The sequence below is a fragment of the Sesamum indicum genome, linkage group LG1, assembly GCF_000512975.1.
Source record: "Sesamum indicum cultivar Zhongzhi No. 13 linkage group LG1, S_indicum_v1.0, whole genome shotgun sequence".
Classification (NCBI taxonomy): Eukaryota; Viridiplantae; Streptophyta; class Magnoliopsida; order Lamiales; family Pedaliaceae; genus Sesamum; species Sesamum indicum.
The window spans coordinates 9712760-9733075 of record NC_026145.1 but is presented as its reverse complement, the minus strand read 5'-3'; the positions used below and the strand labels follow the sequence as shown (position 1 = coordinate 9733075).

Below are 20316 nucleotides of genomic sequence, written 5' to 3'. Positions count from 1 at the left end.
ATAGATGTAATTTTGGCTGTATGAATCACTAAGGGCACACAGGATAGAAGTATGCTAGTTGCAGATTTGTTATGATAAGTTGCTTACAAAGTCATTATGCTGATCATCTTCGCACACACCCTATAATTTTATTAATCAACAAGCATTTTACTAACATATCTCAGGTAAGCAGTCTCCTTCACGTCATAGACGTTTAACATCAGTTTGCTGCTTCTTAGCACACCTATTAAATGTGTAATCTGATTTACGCTCGAACAACAGTTTCTACCACAGGCGATTGGATTATTTGCTCCAAATGCTCTCCTTCATCTTCCCATATCTCAGGCAAGGCTTCTCTTATATTATGTATGCTGTTTAAAGCATGATCGGCACCTGGTACCAGAGTTGATCTTCCCACCTGCATTTTGGTATCCAATCAGGTCAAATATGAAGCAGGATTTCTCATAACATTGGAATTTGGTTACTGTATGTGCTAATTTTTTTCTTAACTTACAATTACAGTGTGAAGACCAGCTGCTTTTCCATTGGCAATGTTACGAACACTATCATCAAAGAATATCTGAGAAAGAAAAAGAGAAACTCCCTTCAGTCTTTCGCTATGCTATGCAGTTGAATTGAATGTGTTAATTAGGTATTTTTTGGAATTAACTGTTTTCTTTGGATCAACATTTGTGATACGGATGGCAGCTTCAATGGCTTCTAATGAAGGCTTGCACAAAATTTTAGTCTTAAAACTCGATTCTTCATTCTTCCTTGTCTCAGTGGCATCCTGAGGCTCTTCTTCATACGTTCCGTTTATGCATTTAACAGGTTCCATGGGAGGGTTAAGAGTTTCAAAGCAAATAACATCTTGGAAGCAGTCTTCCAAGCCCAACCTACTGAGCACTTGAGCTGCATGTGCTTCATCTGCATTCGTGAAGATCTGCAGCCAGAAAATAACAGGTACTTTAAGATTTGCCATTTACCTACATGTCTGCTTGAATTGAATAATTTGAACATTTATCCCCACCCCACCCTCCAAAATAAGTTCAAATATTTGAATTTCGCATACTATTTTCTGTTGGGGCATGGACAATAGCAGATTTCGTAGCAGTGGATCAGGTTTTAGCAACTCATAGGGTAATCTACCATGAACATAAGCATGAAACTCATCGTTATCGAATTCATATCCAAGTGCCTGCAAGAAATGACAAAGGCATAAGTTCTAAGTGGCCTATGGAAATTAAAGCCATCTACCTTGGATCATCTTGATCAATATATATCTCTGCCTTGTTTATATATACCTTAAGACCAGCCATTGTTGTTCCATATTCTTTGTACAACTCCAAACACATCCTAGGGACTTCAGTTTCTTCAATTTGCAAGTGATGCAACATATATTCTGCAAATTAAGCGAAACCATGCATGCGTTCATTATCAATCATCATAAACTCATAATCTATCACAACAATTTAGGATTACAATGACTGGTGGTATGCAAGAACTTTACCTTCTATATTCTTGCGACAGGCCAGGTTGATCCCCAAGCTCAAAGGGTACAAAGTGTCATCCATATCTAAGAAAAGATGAAGGATTATGAAATTCATCATATACGATCTTCCCCTTTGATCGGGAAAAAAAAATCTTCCCTTAATTTTCAACCATTAAACTGATATTGTAATTTTAATTTGGATGAACAAATACTAAGGGGAGGATAAATAGAGAAGGATTAGTGATGTACCAAAGAGCAAGCACTCATATTTAGCACCACTGTCCCCGACAGCTTCCATTTTCAGTCGAACTATAGATGAAGTTGTTCCTGAAGAAATTAATTCACATTTTACTTCTCAAAGTAAAATGTTATTCTGAAGATATATGTTGACACCCTCGAAGAACCTAGGATAGAAAATTACTATATGCACATGCCAAAAGAATATAGGGAATATATGCTAGGAAAGAAACAGACAAACTAAAAATACGAGGTCATGTATCTATGTGAATAAATGTTCAGAAATTTTCGAGTTTTAGATCAATGTGTAATACTAGATGGTATATGCTATGATCAAATCCTTTGACAAAACTTAAGTAGGAACTTGGATGGGAGAGGAAGAAACAAGAAAACTGGGAATGAATAAAGCATCATAAATTACCTTAAAGAAAGCTCGAAAGGGGCTCTTGGTTGCACAATGGACTATCAGGCATGGAGGGTATATCTATTTATATATAACAAAAGATGAGAATGAGATCATGTTTTGTTAATGGAATCAAGCACCACCATAAAGGATATTTAGAGGCTAGAATTATACCATGCAACTGCTGATGTGTTGAGCATCTTTTGTTGATCAACTGTTTCCAAGAATTTTTCACAGATGTCGTTATGGGTCGTTTTCTAATTAATTAATGCATATAAACCGCTTTTAAACAAATTAATACACAAACACACATATCACACACACACACACACACACATATATATATATATATATATATATGAGCATTTATCCAAATTAATATTTGTTTCAATAGATGTATTCTGAGTATTAGGTCTCCATCTATTATCTACTTCCTGTTTGGAAATAAACATAGTGTAGATGAAAAGTTCATAACTCCCCACCCTCGCACCAGAGATTATATTAATTAACTAAGAATGTTTAATGTGTGGTCCAATGGATGTTTGCCACCTCTGTCTACTTAGGTCTATAAAATTGTAGATTCAGAAATAGTGGAACGTGTTTGAGAAATAATAATTGATGATTTGAGACAAGTGGATTCAATTATATTGATTTGATTAGAAACTGCGTGATGGGTGTGTTTCCACTTGGTATAGTTTTATTCTTTAATTTGTTAAAGAAAAATAATGGACTTTGGATAAGAATATTTGGCAAGAGTATTTGCAGCTAAGCATCTGTTCTTTTCTAGGCATTAAAGTAAAATTAAGGCAAACATTGCTCCAGCTATATGATTTGGTTTAGGGAATTACATATGTTTAATTTTCTTTTAATATTTAGCTTATTAAATTAAGTTCTGATCCCCAATTATGTCTTACTCTACTGCCAAATTTTAGTTGAATTTCACTGTTCACTAATATTACAAATTTGATTTTTTATAAGCCAATAATAACCATTGTTTGGACGAACTTGATTTTATCAATCAATCATAAATAGAATATGTAAGTACATTGATTTTATCAGTGTTTTAGAATAATACTAACATATTCCATTTAGTTGTCAAATTGTTTGATCAGCATCTCACTTGTGCATGTATTCGGATACCACGTTAATGGGATAGCTACTGAAAATGAAATCATGCATTTATATTCCTTTCATTTACACTGTTTATCTCAATCAAATATTAGGTATTTCTGTTTCACTGACACCATTTCACTTTGATAAATCTCATTGTAAGTGCGATTAAGCTAATTTGTTTATAACTATCATTATATATACACATTTATATATTATGTAATTATTTATTTATGTATAGTTTACTGTTTAGCGCTTTATCATTTTCCTGAAAAATTTTTCAGTACCAAGAAATCAGATCCAAGCCAAAATACCAATTAATTGGTTGAATTTGCATCACGGCTCTCCTTTCTTGTAGAGACGAATTGGGCTCTTATTTGGACGCGGCCCGCTCGGACCTTTGTAGATCAAGTGGAAAAAAGGATCCAACAGAAAAGGTAAATCCAGGCCTAAGTAGAGTTCGGATCAAAGTCCAGTTTGTTGATAGCCTGAATTATAAATCAAATCAAACTTAAAGCTCGTGACTAAATGTTTCCACGGCCTATTGGGCCGCCTTATAAAGCGATCCAATTATTTAAGATAGTCATGTTGCTATAATAGCATAAGACATCTCAAGACTCAAGTTTTCACAACCTTTGTTATTTTGTAAATTCTATCAAGAGAAGTTAATTCATTAATTACTAGAGTTTCTTCTTCTTCTTGTTTTTTGTTTGCCCTAAATTATTGGATTTACTTGGGATATATAGAGACCTTAACCACGTCTTTCCTTCCCAAGTTCTTTGGAATGTCAGGTAAATAGTAGTACATGGATCGCAATTTTTCGGATTGCGAAGATATTTGTCCAAAACCCCCACAACTCAAAATCTTCATGTAGGAATTGTATTCTACTTCTTTTGAAAGAAACGTATGCACCATACATGAACTTAGTTCCTCGTGAAGCTTCTATGAGTAATTTAGGAACCGTGAGTTCAGTCTTTTTCTGTTTTAGTATCTTGCAATTATAGGGGGCAGATAGCCCTTAATCAGGACGTGATCCGAATAATAAAATTGTGCATGCTTTCCTTGTATAGTGCTATCAAATAATATTATTATAGTCTGGATAAAAGTCGAGAGGAACATGATTCTTGTGGCTGATTTAACAAAACATGTACCAATTACCAGAATCTCTTTTTTCTTAGGTACGCTCTCTCCATAGGGAATTTTGACTCTTACTTGTTTCAGGTAAAAAGTTGAAATTCTTAACGAATGCATGCCAATTGCCATTGATTTTCGCAAGACATCTGTTGAAGTCCAGTTCAGTTTTTGCAGTTGTGGAGCAGGCATGATGGTTCCCTCCCAATTGCTCTCAACCTGCAATTGCCTGGTATTAAGTTTATCTCCTCCTAATTACTTCCTAAGTCAACTGGTTGGGATAATGAAATCAAAGAGTTAGAAAATTCTTACCTAAATCAAATTTGATCAAATTAAATCAATCACACCTAAGTGTATTACACTGACTATACAATTCAATCTGGCCAAACTCGGTCTAGGTAAGAATTTTCCACCAAGAGTCTGGTTTCATAAGAAATCTAAGGACAAATTTATAACGCCACAATCAGATACATATCAGATTCAAATTTCATATTGATAAAGTAGGAGAATTGAGTCATTGACACTCATATACGTATCCAATACTAATAATGGAATTTGATACCCAATTAATGGAATTTAAGCATAAGCCTCAGTAAAGAAACTTGTGTTATGAAACGGGATTATAGTTGTTTTCGCAAGTGGGAATTTAATGGGATTTAGCAGGAGTCGCATTCTGCATATCTTATAAACAAGTGGGAATTGGAGATTGATGGGATATGACCGAAAATCTTCATGTATAGATATCCCTCAGCTAAAATATCCCACTTCTTGGTGCCTTTGTCATTCAAATATTCGAAAGGGAATGGACCCCTTTAGACAAGATTTATTTGAAGGGTTCTTCCTTATTTTTGAATTGTCCTATTTGCTCGTCTTTTTCAACCTCAATTTAGCTTTTCACTGCTCCATGTTGGATATTGAACATTCCATCCCTAAAGTTTTAGCCCATTCGCTCCTGTTTCTTTTTATGTTAAAAGGCCTTGATCACATTTATAAATTCCACTGAATTTACTCCACTAGTTTCGGCTATCTATCTATCTATATATATGTATATATATTCTTTTTTCCTGAAAAGAAAGTTGCAGTTGGTGCAATCTTTTACAAGAGAGATGGATCGAATGGAAAGATATGTAGACCCGCCACAATCAGTGGTGGTACTGAAGACTTGAAGACTGAGCCCGTGATCCACATTTTGAACACCATTTCTACAACTTATACTATATTTAACATCCTTCAACCTTCTTTTTGATCCTCAAATTATATGTGACGGTATGATTAATTCTAATTCGGGTGCAATTAAATTTGCATCAATTATATAATAAGTCTAATACATTTATCATATGATTGGTGTACGGTTCAAAAAAAGTGACCAATCATATATACGCTTACTTCGTGATTGATTTGGTTCGATCGAACTCAATTTAAATTTAGATTTTTTGTGATGGTATAAATGATCCCTTGCAATCTTTCTTTAAAACCAAATCAACTGATCGTCCTTCTTTTATATATATATATATGAGGTAGTCAAATGACAATAGTGGACAAAAGGAATAAATAAAAAGTTGAAGAAAAAAATAGAATAAAGAAAGCGAGAAGTTGAAGATGAGCAGTCGGTTGGCTACACGCATTTGCCAAAGCTTGACTAAAATTTGTCGTAGCTCACCGGTTTCCCTTTCTTTCATTAAACTAAATATATAGTTGCTTTCGTTTGATGAATACTTATTTATGTTATTTATGAAAGATCATAACTTCATTTAGGCTTTTGGGTTTAGACGTCAAGTCCCACTCTATGGAAGGTATAGTCCATACCACGATATAAATGCAAGTTAATGCACTTACAACTGTCTTAAAAGAGTATTTCACACGGAGTGATGAGAAGTAACTCACCATCCTGCCACCATATCAAAAAAAATGAAAAAAACCTACCAGGATAAATACAATTTTGGTCTCCCAATAATTTCAGGTTACAATTTTAATCCTTAATCTATTAGTTATTTTTTTTTATCATTTTTAGTCCTTTTATTAATAAAATTGTTATGTTAAAAAAATAGCGATATTCCCTTCATTTTGTTATATTTTTCAAACTTTTGTCCAAAACACCCATTACCCTTATTTTCTTCAAGGAATGTTGTTTTGATTGTATTGATGTTTAATTAATTCATGGATGTTTATTTTTCAGTATGGATGTTCTTTTTTGCATTACATATATGTCTAGAAATTGCATTATATACAAAAAGGGAGGAAAAGGGCTAATTTTTTTTTTCAATGAAATTTTCGTTAACTTGAACAATTTTATTCATGAAATTGCAAAATTGCCAAAAAGATAACAGTTTAAAGACTAAACTGCTACCTCAAATTATTTAAAGACCAAAACTGTATAAACAACTATGTTTGAGGACCACCAAAATCACAGTTATCGCCATCCTGCCCATTTGTTTGTAAAAGCGTCCAAGAATAATGTCTATTTAGGCTGGCAATTATCCGTTGTTTAGGGGAAAATGACCTTTCATGTACCAAATGCAGCCCTACACCAACCCTAACAACTTTTACCTTCACTTCCACGAAAGCTCTCATCATAGCAGCCATTGCACAAGTATTAGACACTTACCAAAATCAATGGAATTTGGATACAAACAGAAAAAAACTTTCATGAGAAAGCAACAACAAGAGACGAAGAAACATCACTGAACAATGTCTAATTACCATTTTTCTTTACTATATGAAATCATAAAGAAATCCTATATAGTCGTAGACTATTCATCATAATAACCGTATGTACATGTTGCAAATATAACATCCCTCTCTTTTCTTTAAGAAATATATAGTATGGTCTATTACACTAAGTGGTCTATTACACTAGTACGGTAGTCGGCATTTTCAAACTGCTTTAAATGCTCAGACATATGGTCAGAGCTTGTGGGATGGGTCAGATGTTTCAGCTTTTCAATGTCAGAAGAATCTATACTCGCTTGTTTTCTTTTTCTTTTTTCTCCGTAGGAAATGACAGATTCCTCGTACCCTTTAACCCATATACTAATCCCTAGTTACTGCTACTAATTCTTAATTACTCAACACACAAAGCATAAGACACTACTGCAAAAGTCACTGTAGAATCACATGAAAATCAGTGATCAATTAATGTATGAAGAGATCAGAGCAGGGTGTTTAATGAAAAATCAGCAACCCCTCCAGGCATTGCATCGATTTAATCAACTAATGGAGGGTTGAGATTTTGACATTCAAATTCTTCGATGGACTGGACCGTCGGATGAGAAGGGAGAGTGGTGGTCAAACACGCGTCCGACGAATAATCAGAAGGTCATCGGTTCGACCACTTAGTGTAATAGACCATACTTCATATTTCTTAAAGAAAAGAGAGGGATGTTATATTTGCAATCCTTCTCCAAACAAGAAATTGTATTATCATAAGTTAGAAAATGCATTCATACATCTAAAGACTTCATATCATAGCTGACAAGAAACAGAACAAAGAAAATTCAGTTGTTCTAAAAAGGAAGAAAAAGTACAGAAAGCGTCTATTTTGCCTGTGATTCAAAGATGTCGGATAAAGAAAGACTACCAAGAAAGTAAAGCTATGAGCAGTAAAATATTCAATCGCTTTGGTTGCAGGCAAACATAAATACTCAACTTCCATGCTAACTACCAATCATTACAAGATGGAACATGCAACATCAGCAAAAAAGATGAGGAGAGAAGGAAGAAGCCTGATTTCTGAGATAAGCAACCCCATCTTTATATTACATATATATATATATATATATATATATTTATATCAACAGAGCAGATAAAGATCCTTGTACAAAGTTAAATGGCCGTCTTAACAATCCAGGGATAACAAACTCAGCTTTCAAGAGAGTAGCAATATTGCTTTACGACAAGGAGAGAGACACGAAAGCTAGTCATAAGATTGAAAAGCAAAGCAAGACCTACGAGGAATGTGTTTACAAGAACCCTTTACAGATCACCAAAACTGAAGCTTCACACAGCAATATTCATGTGAGACATAAAGGTGCTCAAAGCATGATTGCAATCATAAGATGACAGTACAAAAAGGCAGTCAAGTAACATGAATCTAATGAAGTTACTAACATGCGCAAACCGTATGGACAGATGACATTTTGTGATGAAGCAGCATTACTTACTAGGGATAAATAGCATGAACTGTGGTGTTATAAAAGTGAAAACAAGCCCAGTGGCATAGGATAATCTCATCAGTAAGAACACGTCATTCTGCCCTCGCTTCCTCCAGTGCAATATATTGATAAACAAAAACCAGAAGACATATGCAGCAGTGTCCAAGAACCATAAGTTCTCAGTAGATCCCATTCCAAAACTTGGCATGAATATCCTATATAATAGAAGGCCAAGAATTTAATGTATGTAATCACTACATGAAGCTTGGGACTATCTTGCTTATTAAGCCATATGAAATGATTGCCTATTAAACGAGACACATAGTTCGTCAAAATTGACACGAGCTTATAGAGAAAATAAACAAGCCCATTGGATAGATTAGTATGATCGCTGCAGAAACGAGGATGCATCCGAAATAACTAGACTAAAAGATACTCTGTTCGAAACTGATATATAGGGGGGGCAAGTAACTTTTTGAGGTTGAAATTTTACAGTATGATATCAGACAGCATCCATTTTCACTTGAGAAGAGCAATGACATACACAAGAGAAAGAAGATAAAACACCAGAGTTCCTTATTACCTATTAAAATTACATACCACAAACCAATAAGAATAATAAGACACACATCGCAATATAAACTCCAAAGATTAATCCAACCCACTGCTGCAAAATTGTTTATCCATGTCCAACTCACCTGTCATGGCTGCAAAGTTCTAACTTGCTGCTTGATGTTCTCCGTAGGAAGCTGAGCCGAAGCATCATGGGCGGCCATTGCAGGGGCTGATGTCAGGGTTTGGTACTGAGCAGCCAGCTGAGGTGGCAAAGGCTGAGAATAGTACATTTGAGCATGTGTAGGATCAGCAAATTCATAAGTATAATTAGAATTGGCTGCTGAAGATGGAGCAATTGACTGAGACGGATGATGAATCTGAGTGAAACCAACATATTGTGCTTGGTGCTGGCTGGATGGGATCTGGACCAATTGTGGAGCTGTTCCAGCTGCTGTTCTATACATTGCAGCAGCCATTTCAGGTTTGGATGAAGCAGCATTTATTGCCTGATTGTAAGCCGCATGGGGGGGCAGGCTAGCAGGAGGCGGCGTCTGGGGACGGCTAGAAGGAGCTGATGGAGCCAATTCGCTATAACTGGGTTGCTGCTGCACAGGCAAGTTATAAGCCTGGGTGGTTCTGGCGGGCACGAAGTAAAATGGGTACTGCTGGTCAAGAATCTGCTGGTGCGGATGGTGTTGCTGCTGGGAAGGATAAATTGGGTAATAAGAAGCAATCGGCACAGCTCTAGCAGGAATATATTGGTTGCCAGCATGAACAAACTGTTGCGGATGATGCAATTGAGGATGATTTTGATCATACTGTGTTGATAACACATAGCCAGATTCCTGAACTTGCGGCTGCATCTGAACCTTAGTGGTGTTATTTTGATCCCCAGTCTTGAGATCAGCCTGATTTGCAGTAACCCTGGTGTTTCCACACTGAATTTGCATAACTGATTCTTGATACATAGCTTGCCTCTGCCTAGATAATGGATTTGACATGCTTCCTTCACTGAACCAAGCACATCACAATACCAACTGAGATAGTTTCTACTCGAAGAATTGAACAGAAAATCACCGGAAAAATATAACACAACTAAATTCATAAATAAAGATCTCAAATTAAAGATCAATTTACCAAATCTTTCAACAGCGTACCTTGAAACTGAATCTGGAGAAGGTAAATCAACGGCAGCAGTTTGTTTATGCTGAAACTGAGGAACCTGCTGAGGCTGCAATTGTACCTGGGGCTGAATTTGTTGTGTCTTCCTGTACCCACCATGATCTGATCTTTCATCATCAGAAAAAACCCGATTTGCATAATCACCACCAACCACCACTGGTACGCCGGAAACCACCGTACCAGCAGCCACAAAACCCCCAACCTCCTCCTGTTTCTGCGGCAACACCAAATTTACATTTCCGGTAGCTCCCACACTAATCTGCTGAAACTGCTCCTCAATTCCCAACCCTCCCACCTTTGGATTCTCCTCCACGTGAACCCTTATTGGTGGCAAATTCGCCATGGACGGAGAACTCGAGGTAGACCCAAAGGACGACGTCGTTTCCAGCATTGGAGAATCAGGGACAGAGTGAACATCATGATTAGCAACGCTGTTTGCGTTTCCATTTCCACCGATCTTCGACGCCTCCGTCTGGGCCTCTGGATCCTTCCCCACGGCCGCCGCCTTTCCCACTAAATCATCATCCAATCCAAGAAGACAATTAACCGAGGAAGTTTCCGAAAACCCACGATCACTGGCAGCCACGGATAAAGTACTTGCCTTACCATTGAGAGCGTTGAAAAACCAGTCATCCGATTTAGTCGACGCGGTCTCCACAAGAAGCTGTTCAATATTGGACGATGTCTTTGGAAACAAGAATAGGCGAAGGCGGCCGGGTTTCAACCCCCCACCGGCACTGTTAAGGCGGTCGTATTCTTCCACCATGTTCTCAAGATCTTCATCTGTCGTAACAGAGATTAAGGAATCCAAGTCCTCGTTGGGCAGTTGGTATTTCAGGGAAAAGGATTGGTTATGGAGGAGGGTTTTGGAGAGGCGGTGATGGAGGTCGGAGAGTGAAGTATGGCGGTCGATGACGATGATGCGGGTGTCTCCACCGACGTAACAGAGAGTCTTGTCGTGGGGGCGGGGGACTATATGCCCACCGTAGCTGCACATGAGGCGGAGCTTCTGTGGGGGTTGAGGTGGCGGCGGGTCAACCAGCGGCGGGTAGAGGCTGGGAGGGGCGGAGCAGCGGCTGAGAGTGGTGGTGGGGCCTCCATAGTTGGAAAAAGGGGGGAAGAGAGAGAAAATGGTGAAAGGAGATGTGCTGTTTGGACTCGTTCCTGATTTTATACTTGTTGCTTACTCCAGCTGTTTTCCAATTTTATATTTATATATTTAATTACTCCTTTCTCTTTTCTTTTTTAATAATAATAAATTATTAAGTTAATTATATATGCACGTATAGATACGTATACATTCACATGCATACATGTAAATATGTATTTATCCATTCCACACCCCTCATTCTGTATTTTCCCTGTTGACAACCATACATTAATATGATCCCAATTTCAATGATTTATTTTCTTGAAATGTACAAATATATATATATAGGTGAATAATTGAGGAGGAATATTTAAATAAAGGTTGAATCTTGATAATAGTTAATAATAGAGTTATTTTATTATGAAAAGAATATTGGTTTGTAAATTGGAATTATGGAAGATTGAGAAGATGAGTATTTGTTAGAAATTACCAACATTATGTGGGTAGAGTATGGGAATAATGAGGGAAAAGGTGGGGCTGCGTTGTAAAGTAAAGACAGTGTAGAGATAATTGGAAGTGGAAAGGAAATAAATCTGAAAAAACTGTGGGTAAAATGGAAATTCATGTGGGTTGACAGCTAGTTTGGGTATGGTAGGGGGTGGGTGAGGACATGATATTGTGCAGGGTTGGTGAGTTGGTCAGGTGATTTTGCTTCCATTCCCCTTTTCTTATTTCTTACCTTCCATTCACTTTCTTTTCTCATACTACAATCCTTTTACTTGCCTTTGATTTTTGCATCTTATTGTTCATCCCACCTATTTCTTTTACTTCTATATCTTTTCTAATAAGATTTTCCCTTTTTTTCAATTTCATCATTCTGTTATATTAAAATTTCAATCTACATATGTACATTGTTGTCCAAGTAACGTAACATTTCTTTTCAACTTTAGGTTTCTGGTAGCTTTGTGGAATTAAGCAAAAATTATTAATTTGTTCGAATATATTCTTTTGAAATTTGTTATAATTATAAATATCTCATCATTTTTTAAAAAATGATATATATTTTCTTAATTTAATGATCGTCTAAAACATACCACTTATATTGCATTGTCACAAGGGATATCTCTTCTATACTATATAAAAAGAAAATGTCTTTTTCTCTCACAAATAACGGTTATGACACTGCAATACCAATTTTATTGTTATGATAATGATATCCCTAAATTGATTTTCTTTTTGTTTCTTTGTTGCTTTCTTTCTTTCTATTTTTTTTAGAAATATAATGTATATTTTTATTCATAATATATTTTAAAATATAAAATATTATTTATTATATACACACAGAAACAACGACTAATATATTTATAATTATAACAATCTCAAAAGAAGAGTTGTAATTTAGGGTTGTATAAGATGAGTTTAATTTGAGGCGTAGAGAATGGGGCAGGAAAGGTGAGTGAATGTTTGAAATATGGAAGTGACAGTCACACACATATCATTTTCAACTTTTCGTAAATACACAGATAAGATGGGTGAAATTGATTAATTTCATGTTTCGTACGCGAGGATTAGTGTGTAGAAGAGTAGGTGGGCCGGCCCACTCAGGTAAAAGTTATTTGTCGTTTTAGGCTTTCTGTTCTGTAGTGAGAATTAATAAGCTGATGAATATATTTTAACGTCCAAAGCCCCATTTTGGACGTATTTTTAGCTATAATCAATCTTTTCATTGTTAACGATCCTTTTTTTTTTTTTTTTTTTGCTTTTGGAAGCATCAAAAACGTGTTTTCCTTGTTACAAAAAAATGAAGGGATCAATTATTTTCTGCTGATTGATAATTTGACTATGCACCCAATACAATTACAATGGATATATATACATCCACTCCTATTCTACAAACAAAGAAATTCGGTATTTCTGGAGAATTATGAATCGTTGTATTTTTAGTAGATAAAGAATTAGTTTTTTGAGTACTCCTCTCTCTTTACTTCCATCCACCAGTACGGACTAATCAACACTGTAATTCTGCAGTTGGAAGGATGATTAGGCCTGAATCACATTGCGATCAATGAGGCGCAGTAGGGCTACATGAGATCGTAAATCATTCTAGCATAGTTAACGTTACAGTTTCTGGACAAAGAAGAGAAATCAAACAAGTCTTACCAATCACTACCAGAACTTAAACTTAATGCCAAGAAAACCAGCAAGTCCAACAGCAAAAGATAAAACGAATGCATAAGCGAACAGGATAGCCAGAGCTGAGGTTGAGGATACAGACAGGGTGTCAACGGACAAGTTCACCAATCCTGTAAGGATGTTGGCCTGTACATGTCAAGACAAAAAATCGCATCTAGTAAGCCTCTTGATCCAACGAAAACATAAGATTGTTCTGCAGTGTAATAATAATCGGGGTACTTTCTCTAACCAGAAGAAAAGTTGCCAGTAAATTTTGATTAAGTGCATCTTCTAGAGCTGAACTCTTGCATCCCGATACATAATCAGACATCATTAGTATGGCTAGCACCTGGAAATTAGATTTTAGTTATTGCTAAGATGTAGAGGAAGCATATAGATGAGCAAGTCAACGAGTCCCAATTTGAAAAGAAGACCTCCCCTCTCATACAATTTCTACATATTAAACCAACTCTAACTGAAAGTAAATATGAAGAAAGTAAGGTCTAATTACCTGAAGGTTGGAAGCTAAAGTGAAACATACGTAGCCCAAGTTACACTGCAACGGAAGTTAAAAAGTTATATCTTTCTCCCTCTTTAAAGGACGGGGGATAGAGTGACAACGGATGGTCACTCAGAAGGTGCAGAAATGCGATATATCAAAGTGTCAGAGGACTGCATTTACCATTCGACGAGATATTGGTTCAACTTGCCAGTCCACAAGCAAAGTTACTGACCTGTGACAATATGAAGGAAATGGAACTACTTAGCAAATCAAGTAATTTAGAAGAAAGAACCAAATGCTAGGTCCAAACCATCCATCGTACCAGAAAAGAAGGCAAAGAGCCCAAACTCTAGTCCTTGTCCATTTCTTGGTTTTTGTGATACTATCAAGTTTGTCTCTAAAGAAGAGATGGCTTCCTATTCTGACACCAAGAAGATACATACCCCAATACCCTGATGGCAAGAAAAATGTGACGGGAACATTATAATAATAATTAAAAGTATTTTCAGGAGAACTAAAGTGACGGTTATCTACACAAATTTATCTTGAAAATTGTTTGTTGAGGCTATCAGTTTAAATATAAGTTGGTCTTCAAAATGGCACTGGGCAATGCTGAATGTGAGACTGGAAAAGCATCCCACCTAATGCGTGTGCATTAGACTTTAGGAAAAACTCCCACTGTGATGCAATCTATTTAAAAGGTTAGAGAAATACAATCCACTAAGAGTTTTCAACTCAAAACAGAGTGTTCATTAGCTAAGCTCAATTTGAATTAGCTAGATTTTAGTTAGCTTTAGCTGCATTTCGCTTGATACGTCACTTAAAGGTTAGGCCATTTACATTACTTCACCGCCTTTTTCACCTTCCCCTGAAAAGAACTATGTGTAAAGAGATTTAGAAAAATGAAGGATACATGCAAAAGGAGTACCCAAGGTATTTCTATTTACTTACAGAAAGATCCTCACCGAATATGCTAAATATTCCTTCCTTGTTTTGACTGAAGATGTCCGTTCCCCTTTCTTCAGAGAGTAGATATTTATTAAACCCACTTAATAGTAAAGCTTGGTACCCTGATATTACACATAGTTCACCTCTGTTAGATGAACAAGTTACGTAATTTATCCATTTGTAATAGGATAGTGAATAAAGCAAATTGTATAACATACCAATGAGGATAAAGGAACCAAGAATCCCACAGTATTTTGGATGAACGTTAATAATTGACGTGAGGATAGACACAGCAGCTAGAGTGAAAAAGAAATTCCAATGGACACCATATTCCCCAACATGAACCTGTAGGGAGAAAATAAAAGACATTTGTTAAGCCTGTCCTGTATTTCACAGTGAAATGAAAACGTCACAATAAATTTCTTGGTTTCAATCAGTTTATTTATTAACATTTTTCAGTTACATCAGATGCTATTTTGACATTTTAAACGTACATTCAAATCTGCACATGCAACAAGATTATCACGCCAGCCAATAGACAATAATGGAAACATATATAGCAAAGCATATAGTAGAGAAGGTCTGCACCTGATAATTTACACTTGATGTCGAAATAAGTCGAGCAAACCCCAAAACAATTAAAGGACTAGTCGAAATAAGGGTGTGTCTCAATGTCCTGGATTGGCAAACAAGAAATTGAGATTACCTGATCTATCACAAACTAACAAAAATATAATTGAAACGAAAATGTAGTGGAAACTGGCAACTGAAAGAATTACAAAAGAACAGTAACAAACAGAAAAAAGTACTTACATATTCGAGATGCCACGCGCCTGCCGTGAAACCAAGGAATTTGCCACTACAAATGAACCTACCCCAAGATCCATCTGGTATGGCCAAAACAACAATGAGGGGAAGATTTAGTAGCACATTGCTGGACCATGATTACAAATCCATCAAACAGGTCCTCACAAACTTGGGCGAAAGTTCTGACTTCACTAGTATATAATGTAAAATATAAGATGTGTGGTCCACTTTTTCATCAGAGGAACCCTACTGAGTAAATAAGCATGACAATAACACTACACGTATCACAAATTTATGGGCATGGTTCCCAAATTAACCTCTAATTTAAAGTAATGATTTGACATCACACGTATCAACCAGTTTTAAGGGTAAAAAATTGTAAACTTACACAAAATTTCCACTTTTCGGGTTTCATCTATAACTCCATCCCATGACCCATCAATTAGGAGCTCTAAGAATGTAATGAATTAACAGGATAAAGTAACAAGCAAATTGACTTGATCAGATAGACATATGAACCAAACTTCAGAACATCAGTTTTCACCAAGCTAAGATATAGTTATAAGTAAATGGACTGGATCACAAAGACACATGTATCAAAATTCAGCACATTCGTTCTCACCAAGCTAGTGCCATATGCCTCTGTTTTCGCATATCTTCTGGGAAATATCTTAAAATCAACAGCCAAAATAGAGGTGCATGTAAGAAGCATCTGCATGGTGTCGTACTCATCAGCAAAAAATTTCAACAAAAATATATTTCAAACAAGAAATTTAGGTAACTTGCCCATCTAACCACGTACCATGGAAACCCTATAAGATGATATATTTGTCCTAACGACTTCTAGGTCATCTTCCTGCAAGAATGAAGATCGGTTTCTGTTTTGAAAACTAAATTAATTCCATGTAAATTTTCCATACATGATTTACTTTAGCACAATATGCAGAATCATTCAAGCCTTCCAGTTATCTTACTTATAATCAGGAAAAACTCACCCAAACACAAATATTAAGCTACAACTTTTTACCTCTCAAATGTTCTCAGGAAGATCAACTGCAAAAGCATCACGAACGTGTTCTGATAAGTCCATTCTGCCAGAACCTGTCATGGACTAGTGATATCAACTACAGTAACCAAACAATTTCCATATCTGGAGATAAAGAATCACTACAGTCTCCTGCTGCTTCTCCAATATAAACCACTAATGTCAAGAATCCAGATACGTTCATTTTACAGACCAACACCCACTTGTACACAAAATTACTTTGCCCTGCTAGTGGATAGTGAAGTCATCTACCAAAACTTAATAGAGAAATGAGTAGTCTCCGGTGCTTAAATAACCCAAGCAAAATGGAAGCCAAGCATAACAAACATGTTCCTTGATATTGTAAATTCAGCATTATTCCTCTCCCATGTTTTTCAAACTTATGAGGCAACTATGAAAGCCCATTAAGCCAATAATGAAAACCAACTTTTTCTCACAGACATCTTAAATAGTGAGGTGTTTCCAACAAGCAACCAGAACATGCTTCCCATTTGCTACTAAAGTCCAAAAATTGGAGCTTTCTCTATTTACTGGTACTAGGCAAGTTATGTTTTCTAATATATTATTGTTCCCTATTTGACCACCAAGTACATTAGTTTTTGAAAGATTAACTTCAGATTTTAGTGTTTCTGACATGACTACTGAGTCTAAAATAGACTTTAGGCTCTGTATTATTCTTTTACTTTTGGATGCCATCACACTTTATCTGTGAAATTTCTTATTCTTAATTATGATGAATTTTTCATTTAATACTGCTTGTAGAGTCTATCCTAAAACCAAATATGAACCCAGATGTAGCCTTACACCCATTTAGTAATCTGGAATCCAGAAACTAATCACATAGAGTAGAGTAAGCTACTACATTTTTCTACAATATTTTCTGTTTAGTAATACTTACAGTCACAAATAGTATGTAAGGAACAGCAAGGCAGAGAAAGTCAACAAGCAAAGATCCAAAGTACGCTTTCATGCTCTTGCCACTACCCGCAGCATTATCATCTTTCTTAGCAGAAGCTGATAAAACCAAGCGACCATAATCAAAAAGTGATGTTGGGCAATAAAAACATTACTACGAGAAAAACAACAAACATCAACGCTATGCAGACTTTCTAGCAGAGCTTACAACGATATAATTACCAGAATTGATCCAACTGATGCCATGTCTAACAAGAATCAAAATCTGGCAAAACAGGAGCACAACCGTGTAAGATCACAATTAACTTTTTTTTTTTAAAAAAAAAAAAATAGCTTAGTACTCACAGAAACATTTGTGATGAGAAAGAAAATTTCGAGCTTCGAAGATCCCGTTAAGTTGCTCACAAATCTGAAACAACATTTTGAATTTTTCCATTAAAATCACATAAGAACAAAAATCAAGGAGCCTAACAATGTGAAGACAAGTCAATTGATCAGCAGATTCTGGATTAACGACAAGTACTTACTGTTCTTTGAGATGTCTGTTGAGATTGAAGGAGTCCATGGATGAGCCAACTTCGTTTCGAAATGCTTGAGAAAATTTTGCAGAAGAAAAGCTGTAAATGCTTTGACATTAAATTTGGGCTAAAGCATTGGGTCCATCCAAAATAAAAATAGATTGAGCCCACTATTAACTTTTTGTCTCTATGGGGGCCCAACTTACATCACACCACCCTTCTAATTTTGTGATTTATCATACACTTTTTTTTATTTATGAGAATATATATATATACATATGTTATTCTCTTACGGCCCGTTTATTTTCATAATCGTATTAAATAATGATGGAATTATTTTTTATTAAATTAATAATAAAAATCATTTATAAATTTTATTAAATATTTATTTTGACATATCTATATATTTTTTATAGAAAAATTAGCTTTGAATCTTTGTTACAAAATTTAATAGACAACAAAATAATAATAATAATAATAACAATATTATTACTATTACTATTATTACTGCTATTATTTTTTCATTATTAAGACAAAATTCAAAGGGTACGATGACCATTCATATTTGGTGTAATCTTGAGATATTTTATACCACCTCTCAATGTGGTATTAATTATTCAAGTATAACAGTAATTAGTACAAGATTTTGATTTTATATCGATCCCCACACAATAAAGGAAACACTATATTAATCTTTATTAATTTTCTTATACATACTTATGCATTAAAATAATTGGAGCCTTATTATATACTCATGGATATGTGGCACACTAAATTGACTGTGCATAATTAAATAAAAATTTCATTTGTTTTATTTATAAGAATAAAAAAGTAAAAAAATTTGTAAGAAATTAAAAGTTTGTGAAAGTTGAGAAAAATGGACAACTCGAGAGTTGTAAAAAACAGAGAAATTTAAAAAAACAATAATAATAAGGAATAATTATGCAGCCCTTTTAAGTTTATGTAATTATACGTACATCTCGTATAGTTTGAAAAATTATATCTAATAATGTCTAAACCCATATATTTTTAGTAAAAATCTACTGAATTTACTAATGATGAGCAAAAACAAATAATAAATATCCATATTTACCCATAATTGAATTATTACTGACTTATAGCAAGTCAAATAAATCATTTCTACCCAAATTACCCTTAATATTTTCGTGCAGTAATACATGTAAGTAGGCATATCTTCACATTTAAAAAATTATTTTAATTAAAAAAAAATTTATTTGACTTATAATAAATTAGTACAAATGAATAATAGGCAAATATAACCTTTTAATTAATTCTATTTTTGATAATATTAATAAATTTGGTATATTAACTAATAAAATGGTCTATTTAGACAAAAGTTAAGGGCATGATTGTTACGTTGGAATCGAGCGGGAATCATATAGACAATGTCAAGAAAAAAAGGTTAAAAAGAAAAAAGAAAAAAAGAAAACCTCAATTTGACAATAGAGAACGGATAGACGCATCCGATCAAAAAATTATAATAAAAAATGAAGAGTGTGTAGAATGGCCCATCATCATCAGCCGCGCAGAACACTGTAGACGAATCTAACGGCTGGCGTCAAATGCTGACGAATTCTTTATAAATTTCAAAAAGGGAAAAAAATACCATCGTCGTTGTATTGTAGTGCAGTGCAGTGCAGTGCAGTTCCACTCTCCAACTGCATACGCATAGCTTTTACAGCGAATAACGACATTATAGGATTGCTCAACCGTCCGCCCCAGCGCCTCTTTGCTTCATTTCAAATTTCCACTTTCCTCTCTCTCTCTCACACTCTGTACAGTTCGCTATCATCATTATCTGCATCGATTTTCAAGGATTAAGTGACAATTTAGCAACCCTTTCTAGTGTTAAAACTTGTATAATTGTAAGCAAAAGAAGTCTTGATTTGATGCAAGTTGGGGTCCCATTTTAAAGCCCTTGACAGCAATCCAAGAAAAATATCTGCAAGGTACATTAATTTTCCCCTTATGCATCATTAAATTCTCCACCACACACACACACACACAGAAAATGCCAGTAGTTGTTGGGGGCACTGTTGAGGATCAAAAGATTCAGTT

At 35.3% G+C, this 20316-nt stretch overlaps 4 protein-coding genes and 1 long non-coding RNA gene across 7 annotated transcripts in view; 2 read left to right on the top strand and 3 right to left on the bottom strand.

Annotated features, from left to right (window-relative positions):
* On the bottom strand, positions 101-2233 carry LOC105160531 (uncharacterized protein C24B11.05). Its single transcript, XM_011077953.2, has 8 exons — positions 2130-2233; positions 1721-1798; positions 1490-1555; positions 1284-1381; positions 1052-1177; positions 650-922; positions 494-559; positions 101-397 (listed from the first exon to the last, which is right to left on the bottom strand). Exons 2-8 carry the CDS (start codon positions 1767-1769, stop codon positions 245-247), a joined length of 831 nt encoding a protein of 276 aa, XP_011076255.1. The 5' UTR covers positions 1770-1798; positions 2130-2233; the 3' UTR covers positions 101-244.
* On the top strand, positions 809-3898 carry LOC110012922. Its single transcript, XR_002288088.1, has 2 exons — positions 809-942; positions 3580-3898. It is a non-coding gene; the product is annotated as an uncharacterized LOC110012922 (long non-coding RNA).
* Positions 8942-11284, bottom strand: LOC105162071. Its single transcript, XM_020692750.1, has 3 exons — positions 10847-11284; positions 10216-10753; positions 8942-10069 (listed from the first exon to the last, which is right to left on the bottom strand). The coding sequence occupies exons 1-3, from the start codon at positions 11235-11237 to the stop codon at positions 9205-9207; spliced, it is 1794 nt and encodes a 597-aa protein (XP_020548409.1). The 5' UTR covers positions 11238-11284; the 3' UTR covers positions 8942-9204.
* On the bottom strand, positions 13133-18343 carry LOC105160518 (uncharacterized protein At4g17910). 2 transcript variants are annotated; one of them, XM_011077931.2, is made up of 16 exons: positions 18247-18343; positions 18065-18128; positions 17942-17984; positions 17703-17818; positions 16787-16860; positions 16562-16637; positions 16382-16471; positions 15766-15839; positions 15541-15628; positions 15171-15297; positions 14970-15074; positions 14327-14456; positions 14185-14236; positions 14014-14058; positions 13753-13851; positions 13133-13649 (listed from the first exon to the last, which is right to left on the bottom strand). In XM_011077931.2, the coding sequence occupies exons 1-16, from the start codon at positions 18282-18284 to the stop codon at positions 13497-13499; spliced, it is 1374 nt and encodes a 457-aa protein (XP_011076233.1). In that variant the 5' UTR covers positions 18285-18343; the 3' UTR covers positions 13133-13496. The 2 variants fall into 2 exon arrangements, with proteins under 2 accessions (XP_011076233.1, XP_011076242.1); XM_011077940.2 differs by lacking the exon at positions 18247-18343 and having other exon boundaries at positions 17928-17984.
* LOC105160505 (lipid phosphate phosphatase 2-like) overlaps positions 19754-20316 on the top strand; it is a 4594-nt gene continuing 4031 nt past the window's right edge. The window contains exon 1 of one of the 2 annotated variants that reach the window (XM_011077910.2): positions 19754-20207. The gene's annotated coding sequence lies outside the window, so the exon portion shown is untranslated. The remainder of the gene's footprint in view (positions 20208-20316) is intronic. The other variant, XM_011077918.2, reaches the window with a different exon arrangement.

Coding starts and splice junctions, on each gene's coding strand:
- LOC105160531 (XM_011077953.2), bottom strand. CDS start 1,769: ATGGAAGCTGTCGGGGACAGTGGTGCTAAATATGAGTGCTTGCTCTTT. Junction 1,556..1,720: donor ATATGAGTGCTTGCTCTTTG/GTACATCACTAA, acceptor ATCTTTTCTTAG/ATATGGATGACACTTTGTAC. Junction 1,178..1,283: donor CAACAATGGCTGGTCTTAAG/GTATATATAAAC, acceptor CATTTCTTGCAG/GCACTTGGATATGAATTCGA.
- LOC105162071 (XM_020692750.1), bottom strand. CDS start 11,237: ATGTGCAGCTACGGTGGGCATATAGTCCCCCGCCCCCACGACAAGACT. Junction 10,754..10,846: donor GTTTTTCAACGCTCTCAATG/GTAAGGCAAGTA, acceptor ATGATGATTTAG/TGGGAAAGGCGGCGGCCGTG. Junction 10,070..10,215: donor TCTCCAGATTCAGTTTCAAG/GTACGCTGTTGA, acceptor TGCTTGGTTCAG/TGAAGGAAGCATGTCAAATC.
- LOC105160518 (XM_011077931.2), bottom strand. CDS start 18,284: ATGGACTCCTTCAATCTCAACAGACATCTCAAAGAACA. Junction 16,638..16,786: donor TTCCTGAGAACATTTGAGAG/GTAAAAAGTTGT, acceptor TTTTCAAAACAG/AAACCGATCTTCATTCTTGC. Junction 14,457..14,969: donor AGGAATATTTAGCATATTCG/GTGAGGATCTTT, acceptor TCTTGCCATCAG/GGTATTGGGGTATGTATCTT.